The 19,166-nt window shown below is 45.3% G+C and overlaps 1 protein-coding gene across 1 annotated transcript in view; it reads right to left on the bottom strand.

Annotated features, from left to right (window-relative positions):
- Positions 1-19,166, bottom strand: part of ABCA4 (ATP binding cassette subfamily A member 4) — a 167,772-nt gene that overhangs the window by 32,870 nt on the left and 115,736 nt on the right. The window contains exons 23-34 of the mRNA XM_040231916.1: positions 18,794-18,933; positions 18,166-18,303; positions 17,026-17,219; positions 15,866-15,950; positions 12,294-12,499; positions 11,880-11,928; positions 7,079-7,338; positions 6,342-6,466; positions 5,784-5,882; positions 4,792-4,978; positions 2,122-2,216; positions 603-635 (exon numbers count right to left, since the gene is read on the bottom strand). Of these exons, the coding sequence (XP_040087850.1) occupies positions 603-635; positions 2,122-2,216; positions 4,792-4,978; positions 5,784-5,882; positions 6,342-6,466; positions 7,079-7,338; positions 11,880-11,928; positions 12,294-12,499; positions 15,866-15,950; positions 17,026-17,219; positions 18,166-18,303; positions 18,794-18,933 (1,611 nt within the window). The remainder of the gene's footprint in view (positions 1-602; positions 636-2,121; positions 2,217-4,791; positions 4,979-5,783; positions 5,883-6,341; positions 6,467-7,078; positions 7,339-11,879; positions 11,929-12,293; positions 12,500-15,865; positions 15,951-17,025; positions 17,220-18,165; positions 18,304-18,793; positions 18,934-19,166) is intronic.

Raw genomic sequence — 19,166 nt, 5'->3', positions numbered from 1 at the left:
GAGAAGACCCTTGAGAGTCCCTTGGACTTCAAAGAGATCCAACCAGTCCGTTTTAAAGGAGATCAGCCCTGGGATTTCTTTGGAAGGAATGATGCTAAAGCTGAAACTTTGGCCACCTCATGCAAAGAGTTGACTCATTGGAAAAGACTCTGATGCTGGGAGGGATTGGGGGCAGGAGGAGAAGGGGACAACAGAGGATAAGATGGCTGGATGGCATCACCAACTCGATGGACGTGAGTCTGAGTGAACTCTGGGAGTTGGTGATGGACAGGGAGGCCTGGCGTGCTGCGATTCATGGGGTCGCAAAGAGGTAGACATGACTGAGCGACTGAACTGAACTGAACTGAAGTGGAAGGAGAGTGCTCCAGAACTCCTCTTAAGGAAGTATCCCTCCTCATTTATGTCCTCCGAGGAGATTCAGTGCTGAGCATGTTCTGGGTGCAGGGTGTCTGTAGCCACATGTCCCTTAAGACATGTCTTATGAATTCCTGGGCACGTACGGAACAGCTCATCCAGGTGACTTTGAGGTGTGACTTTTTTAATGTGCAGTAATTTAAAATAGATCACTCTGAGATTTTAATTTTTTTAAAATAGTTTCTTACCTCTGTTCATTGACCCAGAATTTGCTCTTCAAACTGAAAGCCGAAACAAATCATACAGTGAATACAACAAATATACAGGAGTGTTAACTTTCTTTCCCGAACGCCCACTGGGCTGTCCCAGTCTTCAGGGGCATTTTTATATTTCCTGATAGCCCCTCACAGGCCAAGGGCTGAGCCTGAAAAAAATCTGTGGAGAAAAGACTGATGTTTCCTAATCCTTGCCCTCCCATCACATCCTGACTCTGGGCCTTCCTGCTGGCCCTGTTGTAAGGTTATCTATCAGATGATCTGGATCCAGGAAATAGGACAATGACCCTGGCAGCGTGGAATGAAGGCTGCAGCCCTCCCCTCTTGCACCCGGCAAGAGTGAGACTCTCATAATCACCTGCACGCTCGGAGGAAGTTCTGAATTACTCTTAGTGCAGAGTTAAGGGACTGACTTCCAGCCAACAAGGGACAAAATTACAAGATCGGAAACACACAGAACCAGCTCTAGTCTTCATAGTGCAGGCTCACAAGCTATTTACGCCACAAAGCACAAAATCCCAAATTTCACATTGCAAATGTGCTCCTGAGAACAAAGGGTGGGATGCGGTCACTGTTTACTGCATTATTGAATAAATTCTATGCACTCTGCTGGTATTTTCGTGCTCAATGGTATTCCTCATTTGCTAACTGCTGGCTTGGCACTACTTTCTCAGCAGCTGCTTTTCACCATCTGCAGTGTGTTGTAGTTAACTGAGTCCATTAATCCTTTGCTTAGGGACTGGGAGGGGAAGCAACTGAAAACACGACTAGAGTTAGACAGTATGTTTTATTTTAAAATTCTAGAGAACATGGGGCTTAGACCAGGGTCCCCTATAACCCTTTCTCCATAGCATGCTCTTGTCTCACTGTTTGCTGTGATGGGGCTGCTGAAGTTGGTCCATCCTGGATGGAGCTCAATGAGAACAGCTGCAGAGATGAGAGGAGTGCCTGGCATTGGAAAGGGCAGTGATCCCGGGGCTAATTCACAGTTAGAGTACGACAGGTACAGTTAACCTGGACAACCTGTGGGCTCTCAAGGACTCTCTCTCACTGCCTCGCTCCTATCTTGGTCTCATTGTTTCCTTTCTCCTTGTTGCTTCTTACTTTTCCTTTTTTAATTGTCTCTTTGTCTTCTCCCTGTCCCCCTTACTCTCCTTCCTCCCTCCAAACTTCACCTCTCTTTCTGAACTACTTAAAATATGAGACTGTATTTTGGAAAAATTCTATACTTTCTTATTTTACTTGTAGTAGTGCATGGGTTAAACTTTGCTTGGCCTAAACAAAACCAAAAACAAATCAAAATTAATCATAAGTTGCATTTGACTGGTATATGCCCCAATTGTCTTTTCTATCAGTTGAGACTTTCAAATTAGGAAAAAGAAAAAATTCCACTGCCCTGATCGTTGAAAAGTCATGAGAAGAAATTATCTTCTGATCTTAGTTAATATTTTCCCAAGGAAGCCAGGATGAAAAGTATAAAAAAGTATCTTACCTGCTTCGGATAAGAGCAGGATATGTTTTTACCAGGAAGTCGGAGACATTCCTGTCTGTAAGGTCCTGCAGAATTTCAGTGCTGCGTTGTATTCTCTGAAGCAAGGACATATCTGCATTAATTACTTCTAAATTTGAGGTGAAACTACTTGTTCTTTTCCAAAAATTATTTGTAGACTCAGCTACTGGGAAGACAGTAAAGGATTGGTATCTCCCTAGTTCTCCCAGCAATGATGTGAAAGTCACTTTCGAGCCCTCTTTTTTCTTTATTCCATTGACGACCCAGGATAGTTCTCACTTCAGAATCCATCTCCAATCCATCTGCACGTCTCCAGCTCTGTCACATCACCCTAGACCAAGTCTCCACCCAGGCATCACCTTGGACCTCTACAGACACTTCTAAACTGGTCTCTGCGTCCACCCTGGCCCTCCACAATCCATTCTCCCTTCAGGAGCCAGACTGAGCTTAAAAAAATAATCAGAATATACCATTTGCCTTGCTTACCACACTCCAATAAGCTGCAGGATCAGATCCTAATCCGTTACCAAGGCTGAGTTCACCTGTAGGCACCCCCTTGCTCCCTGACCTCCCCACGTCTGCTTCTCAAATGCACACCTCGCATTTCCTCCCCTCCCTGGACAGCCTCTCAGGGCTAACTTGTCCTCGTTCAAATCTCAGACCAAAGTTTATTCCTCAGAGAAGTATTTTCTGTATCCAGTCACACATGGTAGTATTGTCTTCACAACTTCATGTCTATCTGAAATTTTCTTTCCGGTCAATCTGTTTACTTGTTTTTGTCTGTAGGATAGGATACAAATTCTGTGAGAGCCAGGACTTTTTCTGACTTGTTAGCTGTTGTGTCCCTAGCACCCAGAATAGTATCTGGCATAGAGTTGACACAATAAATTGTGATGTGAATGAAAGAAATCAAATAGTGCCTTACAATTTACATCACTTTGAAAATTCATCTAGAACTCGAGGTAATCAAAAGATTTTAGAGAATTCAAAAGTGCATGAGTTTGACCACCAGGTGGCACTTTAAATATAAGAATACATAGCATTTAGTTTCTGGTCTGTCATGAACCTGGGGTGTCAAGAGTGCCACCCAGAGGCAGACAAGCATGGTAAATCGCCTCAGTCATGTCTGACTCTTTGTGACGCTATGGACTGTAATCTGCCAGGCTCCTCTGTCCATAAGGATTTTCCAGGCAGGAATACTGGAGTGGGTTGCTGTGCCCTCCTCCAGGGGATGTTTCTGATCCAGAGATTGAACTCACGTCTCATGTCTCTTGCATTGGCGGGTAGGCTCTTTACCAGCTGAGCCATCTGGGACCCCTAAGAAAGTGTAGTTATCCTCAATTTATAAGTGAGGAAATTATCTCCAATTTATTAGACAGGCCAAGTAACCCGTCCATGGCTCTCTGATGCCAATGATGGTGCTCATCCCACTGCCTCTTGGGGATTTGTTCATTCATTCATTGGCAAATCATGAGAGATGACCATATAGGACCCAGCTCTGTCCTAGTTAGCTTGGAGGCCTGTTATCAACCTTAGACAAACTAAGACTTCTCTGGCCTAGCTCACTGTCTCTGAAACCCCATGGAGAAGCTCATTGTGATACATTATGGCGTTTAGAACTCCATGAGGATGCCACTCAGAGCCAAGATTGCTGATATCCTTGAGAAACATAGATTTCTAACATAGATTGCATGTGTGTGTATGTATGCATGTCAATAACATAGCACATGGCAAACTTCTTAATTAAGATTGTTAGTAAGTGTGCTCTTGAATGGACACTACAACATTGTTTATAACAGAGAAAAATTGAAACCAGCAATGAGTAAAAGTTGCTCCTTCATGTCCAGCTCTTTGTGACTCCATGGACTATTCAGTCCATGGAATTCTCCAGGTCAGAATACTGGAGTGGGTAGCCTTTCACTTCTCCAGGGGACCTTCCTGACCCAGGAACTGAACTAGGGTCTCTTGCATTGCAGGCAGATTCTTTACCAACTGAGCTATCAGGAAAGCTCCTATCAGCAGTGTGAGATGCTTGCTTGCTTACTCAGTCACTTCAGTCATGTCTGACTCTCTGTGACCCCATGGACCATGACCCACCAGGTGCCCCTGTCTATGGGATTTTCCAGGCAAGAGTACTGGAGTGGGTTGCCATTTCCTTCTCCAATGAGAGATGAAATAAATTAAAGTAAATCCAAACAGTAGGATAGTGTGCAGGCATACTATGATGAGGTAGATGTATATTTACTGATGTGGACATATGTTCATGATATGTTATTGATTGCAGGTTTCAGGACAACATTTTGAATATAATCCTGTTTGAACAAATAAAAACTAAATGTTATTGGTGGTTATTGCCAAGTGATAGGGTGATATCTTTTTGTTCTAACTTCTCTGTATTTTCTAATTTTTCTATAGTAAGCATGCACGATATATTATTTTCTCAATACTTAAAGATATTTTCTTACTAGATTGAATGGAAGTGTTTAATGGAAATGAAACTTTTGGTCAGTGACTTCCTTCAGTTGGTGAGGACCCAGAGCCTCACTTAGTCCTTCACTTAGCTGTTAGTTTGAAATGTTAGTTGTCTAGAAATTCAGGAGGTGCAATGGCTGCAGGTGCAGGCAGGCTCAGGGCCCTGGAGGGTGGAGGTACCTGCGGGGGTGGGAGGCCCCCTGCGCCCTCAGGGCACTCAGGGAGCATGGTGAGCTTCTCTCTGGTGCTGCACGTGCAGGAAGGTGAAGGTTGGGCCGCTGTCCATTTCTGCTGTTGGAGCAAGTGGGTGACGTCCGGGGACACAGATGGAGTCTTCCAGGGGCTTGAATTTCCACAGGGGAACTCCCTCATGGAAGACAAGAGAATATTCCACACTCAGATCCAAAGTTTATAAAAACTCCTAAAAATGAGAAATAGCACCTAGCCCTTTCCTTCTTAGCTGTTTTTTCCCTTTCCCAGACCCATGCATTTTCTTCTACTCTTAAAGGTTTCTGCTCAAGAAAAATCAAGACTAGAATTTTGTTGATTGACTAGGTGGTGTGGGTCTGGACAAAGATTATCTAGAATGATTTAACTTTCCTTTTATTTGCTGGCAGCTCTATTAATGGAACAAATACAAGAATTTGAAATTAGTCTATTTTAGTCCTCACAACTAACTCTGAAAAAGACTAGATGAAAACAGCATTTAAAATTATACTGAACATTTTAAATTCTTGGTGTATTTCAATCACCAATGAATGAAAGCATGACTTTTCCTCTAGAACTCTCTTCTCTACACTGAAAGCAATATTAAAAGTTGGCCATATATGTAAGTAATGCCATTCTAGGTCCAATTACTTGCACACCCCCATCTCTCTCCTTCTTCAGATTCCTTTCGAAGAAGTTGTGAGTAGCGTATGTCAACTCAGTTTAGAACTTTATTGAGAATTATAGAAATAGAGACTTATCCAGTGATGCAGAGGCTTCCTGAAAGCTAGTGAACACCCCTGCACACAAGTGTTGAAGGAGAGGCCAGGTGAGTGCTGCTCAGGGATACAGAAGTGTATGAGTAATATAGATGGGGTCTCGCCAACCATGCTGTCCTAGGCCCCCACTGTTGGGGTCTCCCAGGGCAGCTGTTGGTGTTACAGCAGGGGAGCATAGGGACTTACGGAAGCCACTCTTCCTTCAGGCAGCGGTTGCCAAAGCCTGGCTTATTCACAAGGACATCTGCAAGTGCTGAGAGCCATTCACTGTCTGGCTGGTCCATGCTAGACAGAGTGAGAGGGGCATAGACAGTGGACACGTGACTGGGACAGAGGAACAAAGCCACCAACATGCAACTCAACAAATGTCTACTGAATGGGTACTGTGTGCCAGGCATGTACACAGGGCACAGGACGCTGCCTTGATGGGGCTCTGGGTCTCCTGAGAAGGGGGTAGGTAGGCTGCCTGAACACACTCAGTAGGCTGATGCCACATCATGTCTGCAATTCAAAACAAGGGAACTTAAACCCACTCACCCACCATCTGCCTTCTCTTTCCTTACTCCTGGCAGTCTTGGGTGTCCACGTGGAGGTCACCTTTCCCAGGTGGCAAATTATCTTTTTTTCCGAGGGCAGCCTGAGGACCCCTATCACACTGGTGACTGTCCCTACCAAGCAGCAGGGGACCCAAGGGCCCCACAACCCAAGGAGGTGAATGATGACCTTTGGGACGAGTCTACACACCTGAAGAAGGTGTACTGCTGTCCATACATCCAGGGGTGAAGGGTCAGAGCAGGATATTCACCAAAAGGAGGGATGATGAGGGAAAGCATTAGAGCCAAAAACACAAACGTGGCTGGGAGCACAATCTGTGGGAAAATAAACATGGTAACTTAGGCTATGGCATGATACACACACACACACACACACACACACACACACACACACGAGTCTTTTAAACATTTATCCGGCAGCCTCATAACTAGCCCCTAATAGAGATTAACATGATGGGAGGATGTGCAAAGGCAAGTTGTAAAGGAGAACAGAGAACATTCCATCCTTTGAAGGGTAGTTAAAGCAGGCCAGTATTGAACGCTAAAGTAGGCCAATGCTCAGCCAGAGGTAAACCAGAGTTTCTGCTTCTGAACAAAAAATCTAAAGAGAAAAAGCAGACAATGACGTAGGGTCTGCAAAAAATGAATAAAAACATGATTTTACCTTCCCCTGTAAAAATAAAACCAATATTAATATATTCATTATTATGCTATTTTCTCTGCTAAGTGTACTAGAATACTTACAAAGAAGCTTCATGTTACCAAGAAGAAGCAAAGGCTGGCAAGGAGAAAACAAAGCTGACAGAACCCAAAGATGGTACCCGTGGCTATGTCTGACCCCACATGCACAATAAAGCCTGGGAGAGGATGGGGAGGCCATGGAGGCCACCAGCAAACAGGCACAGCCAAAGATACCTGCAGTAATACCTGGGCCAGGAAGTCCTTGTGGCTGCGGATGGTGTGCTGGAACCTCTTGACCAGCAGAGCCTGCACGTGCTGGACGACAAGCCGTGCTCCTGAGTTCAGTCGGCTGTGTCCCTCCTGCTCCGGTGGAGGCTGGCCCTCCGGGTGAGCAGCTGGCTCCCCGGGGTGGCTGCTGGAGCCCTGGGGAGTCTGTCTGGCCTTCTCGGTAGGACCCAAACAGGGGTGTCGAAGGTTGATGTTTTCTCTTTTCTGCTGAGTGCCTCCTGGTTTGGAAGATGGAACGAGTAACTTAGAAAAACATTCACAAGGTCAATTTTTTTCTTACTGTGTTAGTTTTCCCTTCATCTAAGTTAGAAACAAAATATCTGTCAGAAACGTTAAGAAAAATTTTTAAATTCTACTTTCTGATATAAATCATTTTAGACAGAATTGCCTGAAAATGCTTAAAAAATCTCTACATAGTTAAAGAGGACAAGACAGACAGGTTCAAAACACATAAGCAAAAAAAAAAAAGTTGCAGAACAATACGTGTAATAAGATCATATTTATGTTAGCACATGTGTCACATGGAAAGAAACATGTTTTATGTATATACATACACTCACAATGTGTACCCATGTGCAAAATCCTGAAAGAATACCTGTTAATTGTTAAAAGATCACTTCAGGGGCAGAGCTGGATGGGGCAGGGGATGAAGTGGGAAGGGTTAGCCTTTTTTGTATTATTTGAATTTAACAGCAAAATATATTCATGTATAACCTGTGTACATGAAAAAAAAGAGTCAGCTTGGTTCTTTCTATATTTTTAGAGGTCACCGAGAAGTAGAAAGTAGAAAGGCCAATAAACTAGGAGTTAGGAGACCTGGGTGTGAATCCTGACTCTAACTAACTAGATGTGCAAATTTGTCTTAATGACTCAATCTATCTGAATCTGAGTTTTCTCATCTGTAAAATGAAAAAAAAGAAAAGGGTTATTATGAAGACTAAATGAGCTAACACATGTGAATGTGCTTTATAAACCATTGCAAGTCATCAGCTATTTTGAAGCTAGTGTATCATCACCAATTAAAATGTTCTTGCAGAATGTGGTGATGGACCTAGAGAGCTTAGAGGACGGCTGGCTGGCCCCCAAGTCTCTCTCCTAACGTCCTCCAGGACAGGAACAACTGCAGAGGGAGCTGGGTCAGCTGAGTCATTCTTTCAGCTAATTTCCACAGGCACCTGCAGTGTGCCAGGCTCACTACTTAGAGGGTGACCATCTGCAGGCTCACTGACTACTCAGCACCAGCGCCCCAGTTCTGCCTCCCCTCTCCTGATCTGGACTCGGCTTTGACACCTTTGCTGTGGCCGGCCCTCCCTCTGGCAGGATTTCTGCTGCCTGTTTTCATGCCTGTCTTCATGCCTGTCCTCTGAGCTGCACTCTCCCTGAAACCCCATCCAGGCTGGAGGCCCCTGTTCAGATCAGAGTCAAGGGCTTCAGGCCTGTTTGTCCCTGGCTCTCTGCTACCCTCTAGAGGCCACTGGCAATGAGACATCCTTCAGAAATGGCCTGGAGTCTCTTGGTGCCGTGCAACTCCATAGACAGCCACAGCTCCTTCAGACTCTGAAGACAAGACCAGAAAAACGCCGGCCTCAAAAACAGAGCCCTTTCAGACAAATGCAATTAGCAATCAGAAAAATGGGAGACAATCTGAAAAACAGGAATGTGTGATCGAGGGCCCTAGATTTGAGAACTGAGACCAAGGAATAAGACTGAGAAGCCTATATGACTTTAAGGCAAGTCATCCAATTTATAAGAGCTGTTTAGCCAGATGTTCTTGCCTGGAAAATCCCACGGACAGAGGAATCTGGTTGGCCACAGTCTATGGAGTTGCAAAGAGATGGACACAACTGAGTGACTAACACTTTTACTTTCTTTTCCCCAGATGGGGTCAATCCCTGCCCTACCAGCCTCATAAGGTTATAGTGACAATCAAATAAAACAATGGATATTTAGTTTTTTGTAAAGTATAAGTTATGGCTGAGTTTGAGGTAAGAGATATTTGTAAGTGCTGAGATGAGGGTATTGCTGAATCATTACCAGAAATTGCATACTGTGTTAATTTAGCATGCTTTAATTCATTTAATTCTCTCAATAACCTAGCTATGACAAAGCTAGACAGTGTAATAAAAAGCAGAGACATCACTTTGCCAATGAAGGTCCGTCTAGTCAAAGCTATGGTTTTTCCAGTAGTCATGTATGGATGTGAGAGTTGGGCCATAAAGAAGGCTGAGTGCTGAAGAATTGATGCTTTTGAACTGTAGTGTTGGAGAAGACTCTTGAGAGTTCCCTTGGACTGCAAGGAGATCAAACCAGTCCATCCTAAAGGAAATCAGTCCTGGGTGTTCATTGGAAGGACTGATGCTGAAGCTGAAGCTCCAATACTTTGGCCATCTGATGTGAAGAGCCAGCTCATTAGAAAAGACCCTGATGATGGGAAAGATTGAAGGCAGGAGAGAAGGGGACAACAGAGGATGAGATGGTTGGATGGCATCACTGACTCAATGGACATGAGTTTGAGCAAGCTCCGGGAGATGGTGAAGGACAGGGAAGCCTGGTGTGCTGCAGTCCATGGGGCCACAGAGTTGGACATGACTGAGTGAGTGAACAACAACCTTCAAAGGTGGATACTATTATCATCCTCATTTGGCATATGAGGAAACTGAGGTACAAAGAAACTAAATATTAATAAGTCCTATGGATATAATGTATGACATGATAAATTTAATTAACACAGCTATATGTTATCCATGGAAATTATTAAGGGAATGAATCTTAAGAGTGTTCATAAACAAAAAAAGAGGCTAAGTATCTACCCAAGGGGGCTTCCCAGGTGGCACTAGTGGTAAAGAACCCATCTGCCAATGTAGGAGACATAAGAGATGCGGCTTAGACCCCTACCTAGGTCGGGAAGATCCCCTGGAGGACGGCATGTCAACCTACTCTAGTATTCTTGCCTGGAGAATCCCATGGACAGAGGAGCCTGGCGGGCAAAGAGTCAGACGTGACTGAACCAACTTAGCACACATGCATCTACCCAAAGCCACTCAATCAACAAATTATAGAATTCAGGTTTGGTGTTTGGCCTGCTTCATTGTAGAGGCTACACTCAACTCCTACCCCTGTCTGTCTCTTTGGAACATCCTATTCTATTAATATATCCAGAATGACCACTCTTCTGATGTATAATTTATTCTTTTGCTGCTGCTTCTGCTAAGTCGCTTCAGTCGTGTCCGACTCTGTGCAACCCCATAGACAGCAGCCCACCAGGCTCCCCCATCCCTGGGATTCTCCAGGCAAGAACACTGGAGTGGGTTGCCATTTCCTTCTCCAGTGCATGAAAGTGAAAAGTGAAAGGGAAGTCGCTCAGTCGTGTCTGACTCTTCGTGACCCCATGGACTGCAGCCCACCAGGCTCCTCTGTCCGTGGGACTTTCCAGGCAAGAATACTGGAGTGGGGTGCCATTGCCTTCTCTGAATTTATTTATTCTTCTAAGAGGACTAATTATTAAGCAGAAGCACTCTGTGCAGATTAAAGACCCCAATACTTAAGTTCATCACAGTTTCTAATATAAATTATCATGTTTTCATTTTGGTCTTGGTTAATGGAAGTTTTTGCCCTTGGGTGAGTTGAGGGAATTTAATTGCTGTCTGAAGAGCTGGAAAGAAGACCTGGGCCCTGTGGTGGGGTGCTCTCTCTCTCCCTCCAGTGTACTGCTCTTTACTCCCCACCCTGCCCGGAGGGCCACCTTTTCTGGCCACCACACACCTACCTGGATCCTGGCACACATCTGGGCTGATATATTGGACCACTGATAGTTCTAGACACAGCCAGGATCACTTACAAAGCAAGATGAAAACCGTGACTTAAGAGCAGGCACCAGAAACAGAGAGGAAACAGTCTTTGCAGAGGAGAAGGCTGCAGTAGTCACACCGGGTAGAAAGAGGTGACCAGCGGCAGATGCCCACATCAGTAAAGGTGAATTGCTTCAGAGCTCTGCCCATGACCAGCGAGAGGGAAATGGAACAAGAAGGGAGAAGCCAGGGAGAGGATTCTATCAGACTGGGTGGATGCCCGTTTTTCTATCAGAAGTGGCCTGTGTTGTGGCAGGTGAGTCCTCCTGCATGTCCATCCCCCCATTCTCCATCCTCCGCAGTAAAGACCACTTAAGTCATGAGTGCTTTTTGTGGCTCTGAGATTTGGTAGAAATTGTGGAAGGGGATAACTGGTGTCCAGGCTCACACATATAGAAGAGAAACCTCCAGATCCCACAACCTGTATGGTCCCCATAGTTTCAAAATTCCTCAGGGCACTAAATGAGGGCTCAGAACCATTTTATCTCCATCTCAAAGAGGCCAGGGGGTCCTAGCTGGCACCTGGATTGCATTATCTCTGTGAGCTGTCACTCATGCAGGCAGGAGTGGATCAGAGGCCTGGTAGAGAGAAGAGGAAAAGATGAGGGTGGTGATGTGGAAGGAACAGGAGACCAGGAAGTGGGATAAGGAGCTTGAGGGTGGCAGAGCTCCCAGCCTGACCTTCTTAAGACTCCCGATTCATCTAGCATCTTTCCACCCGGACCCAATTCCACTTGCCTTTCCTGTGTCATATAACCAAGAACTCAAAAGGCCTGTTATTTGGGGGTCAGATAAATAGGATGCAGGAGTGTTTGTCTACTTTGTTGTTTCATGAGTTTTTCCTTAGGTTTTCGAGATAGAGCATGAGGGTTTAGTGAGGGGACAAACTGCACACTTGGGGGGCACCATACCAGCAAACAGATGTCCTGAATCCAAATCCTCTGTGACTTTCAGGAAAATCTGTCCAGAAGGAAAATGAGAATTTGGTTTAGGCATTCCCAGTCTCCAAAAAATCTAACCCAAGCTCAGTTCTGTTGGGTATTGCTTCATAATGGGAAGGGAATACATTATGACTCTTTATCTAAGAACATATTCTTCTGTAAATACAGAATTGTGTGCACATGGTGACCACAGCTATGTAAAATATGTGTGAGTACGGATGAAGGCAGGAGGAAGCAAGCCAAAGTGAAGACAGCTGCTACGCTTGGGCAAGGAATTATGGCTTTTTGCTTTCACAAATTTCCCTTCTAGACTTTTGTGTTAGACTTTGGCAAGAAACTACCTCTCTGGTGCCTGACAGAAACCAGCGGGAGTCTCTGCCTCACCTCTTCCAGGGGAGTGTCAGAAATTCCAAAACTGCTGAGTCCCAGGTCAGCCAGCGTCTCCTCCAGCTCTCTGAAAAGGCTAGCATATGCTCTCTGCTTGAAATTCTTATTTGGAAGAAGGAAGATGAGTTCTTGACCAATGCATTCTACCAGCTTCGCCTCTGGAACGTGGTGGCAAACCATATCCATCAGTTCATTCACATCCCCTAAGACAAGAAAAAGGCTGACATCAACTGATTTCCAGAAGCTGGAAGACAGGGAGCTTACCCAGATCCTCTACTTTCTTCTGTTTTGCATTTGAGGGAGGCCCATCTCCTTTATCAGTAGTGACTCTTGTGGAGGAATATTGCTCCATCATGTCTGTTTTTAACTTAGTTGACCCTGTGACAGGCACTGAAAGGGAGATGGAGATGGAAGCCAACTCCCCAAATTATCTGTGTAACCTTGGGGCGCTCACATAACATTCCTGTGCCGGGTTTCTCCTTTGTTTGATTAAATGTTCTGTTCTTTACTAGCTATGGAACATCAGGCAGGTGAAACCATAGTTTCTTCATCTGTATAAGAGAAAAATAGTGGTACCCATATTATTGTTATGTGTGAGGCTTGGATGAGTTAATCTGCAGAAACCACTGAGAATGTTGTGTCTGGCCCATAGATGCCTGATAGCTGCTCTTCTTATCATGAACATCATCTCAAGTAAGAAAGCTCTTGTCATCAGTGTTGCTCATCCTTAATCACCACAAACCTGAGTCAAAATTGCTTGCATTTTTCTGGTCTGGCGTGTGCGTGTGTGTGCCAAGTTGCTTCAGTCGTGTCCAACTCTTTGCGACCCTATGGACTGTAGCCCGCCAGGCTCCTCTGTCCATGGGATTCTCTAGGCAAGCATACAAGAGTGGGTTGCCATGCCCTCTTCCAGGGGATCCTCCAGCTTCAGGGATTGAACTCATTTCTCTTATGTCTCCCGTGTTGGCAGGCAGATTCTTTACCACTAATGCCACCTGGGAAGCCCCAAGGTATATGGGACTTGACCAAGAAGTAGACCTGGGCCTGGTGACCAAGCCAGATGAGAACCCCACTTCCTACATCACACCCCCAGGCCTGGCCCAACGTTTTGGAGGACTGCGCCACTTCCCTCGGAGTTGCATCTGCCTCCTCAAATAAACAGAAAGTCCCAGCTCACAGGAAACGCAGAAGGAAACTGAGAAGCTGTGAAGAAGGACCAGGGGATGGAGTGCAGGAAGCACAGCATGGGGTAAAGGGAAGTATCCAGTATCAGGTATTTACCTGATATACTCATGCAATCAGAACTGAATTTTATGCATGAGCATATGTTACTTTAAAGTTAAAAATCTAGAGATTTCCCCAGCAGTCCAGTAGTTAAGATTCTGCCTTCTAACACAGGGGGCACAGGTCTGAATCCTGGTCAGGGAGTAATATCCCACATGCTGCAGGGGATGGCCCCAAATCAAACAAATAAAAAAACTTGTTAAAAATCTAATTAGCATGCATTTAAAGAGATAGTTCCCTAGCATACTGTTCTGAGAAGCAGGTCAAAGGGGAAGGGATTCTGGGCACCCAGAGCCTAGGTCTTGTGTGTTTTGTGAGTAACACTCTCAGAATCAGGATCACCCAGTGAATTCTCTTTTTTCTTTGTTTCAGAAATGACTCATGCGGAGGGATTTCGTGGCTTTCAACCCAAATCCTTCTGCCTAGCTGGACTGGAAGGCTTGTTTTATGTCAAACATGCAAATGAGACTCAATTGTCTACAGTTCCAGATGACTTCATGCAGGGGCTAGAGGGCTCCTCGTGGGAGGAAGCAGCTCTGCCCTAACCGCTCTCCGGGGTCACGTTCATTGTTCTCTGAGGAAGGAAATCGAACCTGAAGCTGCTGGATTCCCAGGAATTGTGTCTTAGATGTGTGTGTCAGCCTTTCCAGAAGTGGTCCTTCAGGGCGGCAGGGCTTTCAGCATCTGGCAAGGGGGTCTGCCAGTGTGTGTGGTTTGCGAGTCTGTATGAGTGGAAAGCCTCTGAAGGAGTTAATGGGAACTGAAATGATCTTCCTTCTCTTATTTGGGGCACAACAACTTACTGTGCTTCCCACTATTCACAGCATCCCTCTTCTATTCAAAGAAAATAAACCTTTATTTAGAAATAAAGTAATAGTAAAAAATTTACCCCACCCAGCAGGTTCTGTTTGCATATTGACTTTGGTGTGTGTGTGTGTGTTTCACTTCAGTTGTGTTTGACTCTTTGCAACCCCATGGACTGTAGCCTGCCAGGCTCCTCTGTCCATGAGATTCTCCAGGCAAGAATACTTGAGTGGGTTGCCATGCCCTCCTCTAGGGGATCTTCCCAATCGAGGGATCCAACATGCCTCTTATGTCTCCCGCTTAGGCAGGCAGGTTCTTTACCACTAGTGCCACCTGGGAAGCCCCAGTAATTAAACATATTCATTTCAAAAAAATTATTTGGAAAGCAGGGAGGGGCCTACAGCAAGGCAGACTAGGAAAAAGACACAGAAATGTTCTAAGAAGATATGTTCGTGTTCATCACAGGTTCTGTCAGTGCCAGAGAGGGTGAGAGAGTAAATATGATGCAACTCTGGGCATTTTCCCTCAGCTTTTAAGCATAGTGCATAAACACTGCCTTGTTTTCTTTTTCAGATTTTAGTTAGAAAAATATTTGTGCTTAGGAAACTTTGTCTTTTCTTTAATAAGCAAATACTTCCCCCTTCATTAACTTGGATCAGCACATCGTTTTAGTTTTGTTCCTACTTAGGAATATGGGAAATATGGTATTCCAATTGTGAGGACAACCCGTCCCCCTCCCCTTCCCTTCTCCCCGCCCAGGCCCCTCCCTACCGCCCCCAAACAGGAAAGGATGAGAGGCAGGCATTAGCAGAGAATAGAAAGAGCTTGGAGAATAGAAAAAGCTGTTGACAAGCACTCTGGGGCCAGGAAGTCAGGTCCTGTATCACGAGTGCTTCCACAGTGAGAGTCCCTGTTTTGCATCTTTCTGGAGGTGGAGGTGCCCCTTACAAGGTTTAACACACTGTATCTAATCCAAGGGAGAATCACTCAAAATTAGGCAACTGAGAGAAAATCTGGGAGTGTAACAGGGCTATGCATTAACCCACAGATTTGGCATCTACCCCATGCAACCTGACTCTCTGAAGAAGTTCACTGTGAGGGCTGTGCATCGCCGAGGCTCACAGGGCTCCAGCTGGCACCTTTGGAAGACCTCCTCTCCCGATACTGAGGAAAGTGGCTTGGATCCAGGCAGGGGGACCCCAGAAATGCAGGCTTAGTATGGGCAAGGGCGAGGAGTAAACAAAGACTGGGTTCCTCATTAAAGGGAGAGGGCCTGTAAGCCCAAGACTTCAACTTTCTTTGGGAATGGAGGAGGAGACAAAAACTCAAAGAAGAAGATGAGCAATTCATGACCGTGAGCTTGAGAAGCACACAGAGAGTTCTCTTTGCTCCCATTGAAATGCTCGACAGCTGGACACACCAACAAGACCCGGAGATGATCGCCAGACCAGGACCAAGGTACAGCCTGCTTGAATCCTTACCATCCAAGACTTGTTCTGGAGTCATCGGCTCAGCACAGGCTGGACACCTGACGGAGAAGCCCTTAGACGCACAGCTGCAGGTCCCCTACAACAGATGGACGGCAGTCATTCCTACAGCGCCCCCTGACGTCCCTGATGCCCACTGCAGTCACCGCCATGCTTTGTGTCTCGCACCAAATGTGGTCAATACATTTTTCTTCACTGTTCTAATCTATTACTTCATCTGAACATTTGAGGGTGTGGCTGTCTGATTTTGTTCCGAGAGTGTGTGAATCAGGCACCGAGAGAACATTGAAGGATTCCTTTGGCTTGTCATCACTTATGTGACAGCTGTAGGTCAGCCCATGCGAGACTTTCTGCTTCTCCCTCTCCGGGGATGCACAGTGGGTGGTGGAAATCTACCCAGGACTGGAAAACCCAGAAGCAGCCAGACACCTAAACTACAGGGCTGAAGGCATAAATAATACTATAATACAATAAAAACAAGCATGACAGGACAACTGGAAGGTGAGCAGTGCCTTTTTAGGAGCCCAGAGCACATTTATCATACTTTATCTCATTTATCTTCACCATATCCCCAGAAAGCACAGTGGCAATTATCAGCTGCACTTTCTATGTGGAAAAAACCCAACAGCAATGAGGAATTAAGGAATTTGCTTAAGGCGACAGTCTGTTCACCTTGAAGCCCACACTTGGACCCGGGATTCTTGACACGCTGAGGTGGTCTCTGCTAGTTGGCATTTTATTCATATCAACATTTCCGGGTTATAGTTACTAGGGAAGCTTTTTCTTAGCTTTCATTTGCCAATGAAATTTGGGTTTAATTAGCTAACATAAATGTTTGAATGAAAAAAGGAAGCTTGAATAACTACTGTCCTTTAAACAGTGTAACCTTGCAGAATAAGTCATTCCCTCCCTCTATGTTGCACGAAACCACGTGTGTAGTTTAGGACTCTGGCCTGTAATAATTTCAGGTCTTTTAAGCTAGTTGGTTAAAGCATTTCTGTAGGAGAGTTCAGAATGTCCTTTTATCAAAATCTACAAATGGTTCCAGAAACAAAGAGGTCAGTTCTGCTGGCTGGAGTCTGATTTGGGTAGAAGTATCTGGAATGACATTCCTTTTCACCCAGGACAGGCTTTTCCCCTGGACAGACACAAACCTCGCAGCCTCTTCCTTGGCTCTGAACAGTCTTCATCTTGCGCACCAAGGTTAAGTAGAAGCCTGTGCCAAAGCAGTTCTTCAGGAACAGTGGGGTTCCAGAGCAGTACAGCCGTCCCTGGGATATGATGGCGATGCGGTCCCCGAGGATGTCGGCCTCGTCCATGTGGTGAGTGGACATGATGATGGTTCTGCCTGCAGAGGCAGGGGTCAGGGGAATTACCAGGCAGGCCTGGGTATGGAAGGGAGAAGGTGTATAGCAAACTCCATATTCCATGGGTTGCAAAACTGGGAGTTAATAAATAAAAACAAGTATTCTGCAATACAGTCTAGAATTACAATAAAAAATAACAATAGGTACCCTTTAATAGCATCCTGCATATTGTAAAGCACTATTTTATAGAGTATTTCTTCCTCAGCATAGGGCCTGATGCCACGTATGGGACATATTTATTACTGTCAGTCAGTATCTATTGAGTCTATAGTATATTCTCTGGATCATTAGTGCTACATTTATCATCTCTGCAAAGAACACACACTCACACACACACACACACACTCACACACACACACTCACAGTTACCCTCTTTCATACTAGATAGAGATGTCCTTAAAATAAAATGGTAATGAGGATTCCAGGAAGGCAAATACACCATAGGATTAAATCACACTGTTACTTTTATGATGGCTCTGCTTGCTGTCTTGTCTGGGTCTGTGCATCTGGTTTCAGGTGCCATGACAGAGGAGGGACCGTCCCATTGAGATATTTCCATCCACAACACTGAATATAGGCTTGTCACCCTCATACCTGGTTTTCGTAGATAATTCGGGAACTTTGTCAAGGGGGAATTTTACTTACAGCTGCTCCCATTGTTCCAGGCAGAAGGGTTTTGGGTTGAGAGAACTTTCTAGAGCATTTTGGGAAGTAGGTTGCTTTATCAGTAATTCCCTGCTTATATTTGGGTAAAAAAAATCTCAGGAGGCTTTACTTGGAACTTAGACTCCCCAAGCCAGTGATAGTGCCACATCTGAGGGTAGTCGTGGCTGTTACTACACTGAGTTGCAAGATGCCAGGTGTAAGAGAGTAGATTGCACACATTCAGCCTCAGCAAGAGCACAGGTGATGTGCAGCGGCCATTACCTGAGCGATACTTCAGGAGCAGGTCCCAGATTGAGCGACGTGAGTAGGGGTCCACCCCAGAGGTGGGCTCATCCAGAACCACCACCTTGGCATCTCCCACGAAGGCAATGGCCACGGACAGCTTCCTCTGCACGCCACCTAGAGGGGCAAGGTGGTGGGGTCACGGGAGCTGTGGACGATGTGAAGGAATGGCCCAGGGCTGACCACATAAGGAAGGTACCTTAGATCCAGCAGCAGCTTCAAGCTGCCTCCTTAGATGTCCACAGTGTTTGGAACCTAGTGGTTCAGGCCTTATAATGCACAACAGAAAATCCCTGCCTCCTGGGATCAGACCATGTGAAGACTGTTCTCACATTTTTAGTTCAAACACATAAACCTCAGAGCACATAGAGCCCAGGCTGCTGCAGGATAGTGTTCTATGTAGAAAATAATCCAGAGGTGGGTTTCTCTTAGATGCTCAGAATAACTTTATAGATTATTCCAACCCTTAGGAGCTCTCCTGTTACAAGTCTAAGAATACACACACACACACACACACACACACAAGCACACATACATATATACAAGGCTCTGTGCACTGGGAATCCATGGATTGGCCACCTGAAGCCCTTTTTCCAATACCAAGCACCTGATAGATCCTGAGCCTCTTCGTTCCTCTTGTGGTGGAGGCCTGTGTCCTCCAGCATGGCTTCCATCTCCAGCTGGGCCTCGTCCCAGGACCTCCCTTTCAGCTGCGCGTAGAACAGGATGTGTTCAGCCACGGTGAGGCTGTGGGGATGGGGCAGTGAGAAACACAGTGCGCTCAGCATTTCCACTTGTAACAATTTACCTTATAGAGATAATTAAAGATGAGCACAGAGATTTAGCAATCACAACGCTCATCGTGTTGTTGTTCCTAACAGAAAAATGAGACAAAATACTGATCCTACCAAAATATCTGACAGCTTAAATAGCACATTATACAATGGAATAGTATGTATACATTAAAAATTATTTTATAG

Source organism: Oryx dammah, unplaced genomic scaffold (assembly GCF_014754425.2).
Source record: "Oryx dammah isolate SB20612 unplaced genomic scaffold, SCBI_Odam_1.1 HiC_scaffold_28, whole genome shotgun sequence".
Classification (NCBI taxonomy): domain Eukaryota; kingdom Metazoa; phylum Chordata; class Mammalia; order Artiodactyla; family Bovidae; genus Oryx; species Oryx dammah.
The sequence above is the reverse complement of the archived record's forward strand: the minus strand, read 5'-3'. Positions and strand labels throughout refer to the sequence as shown.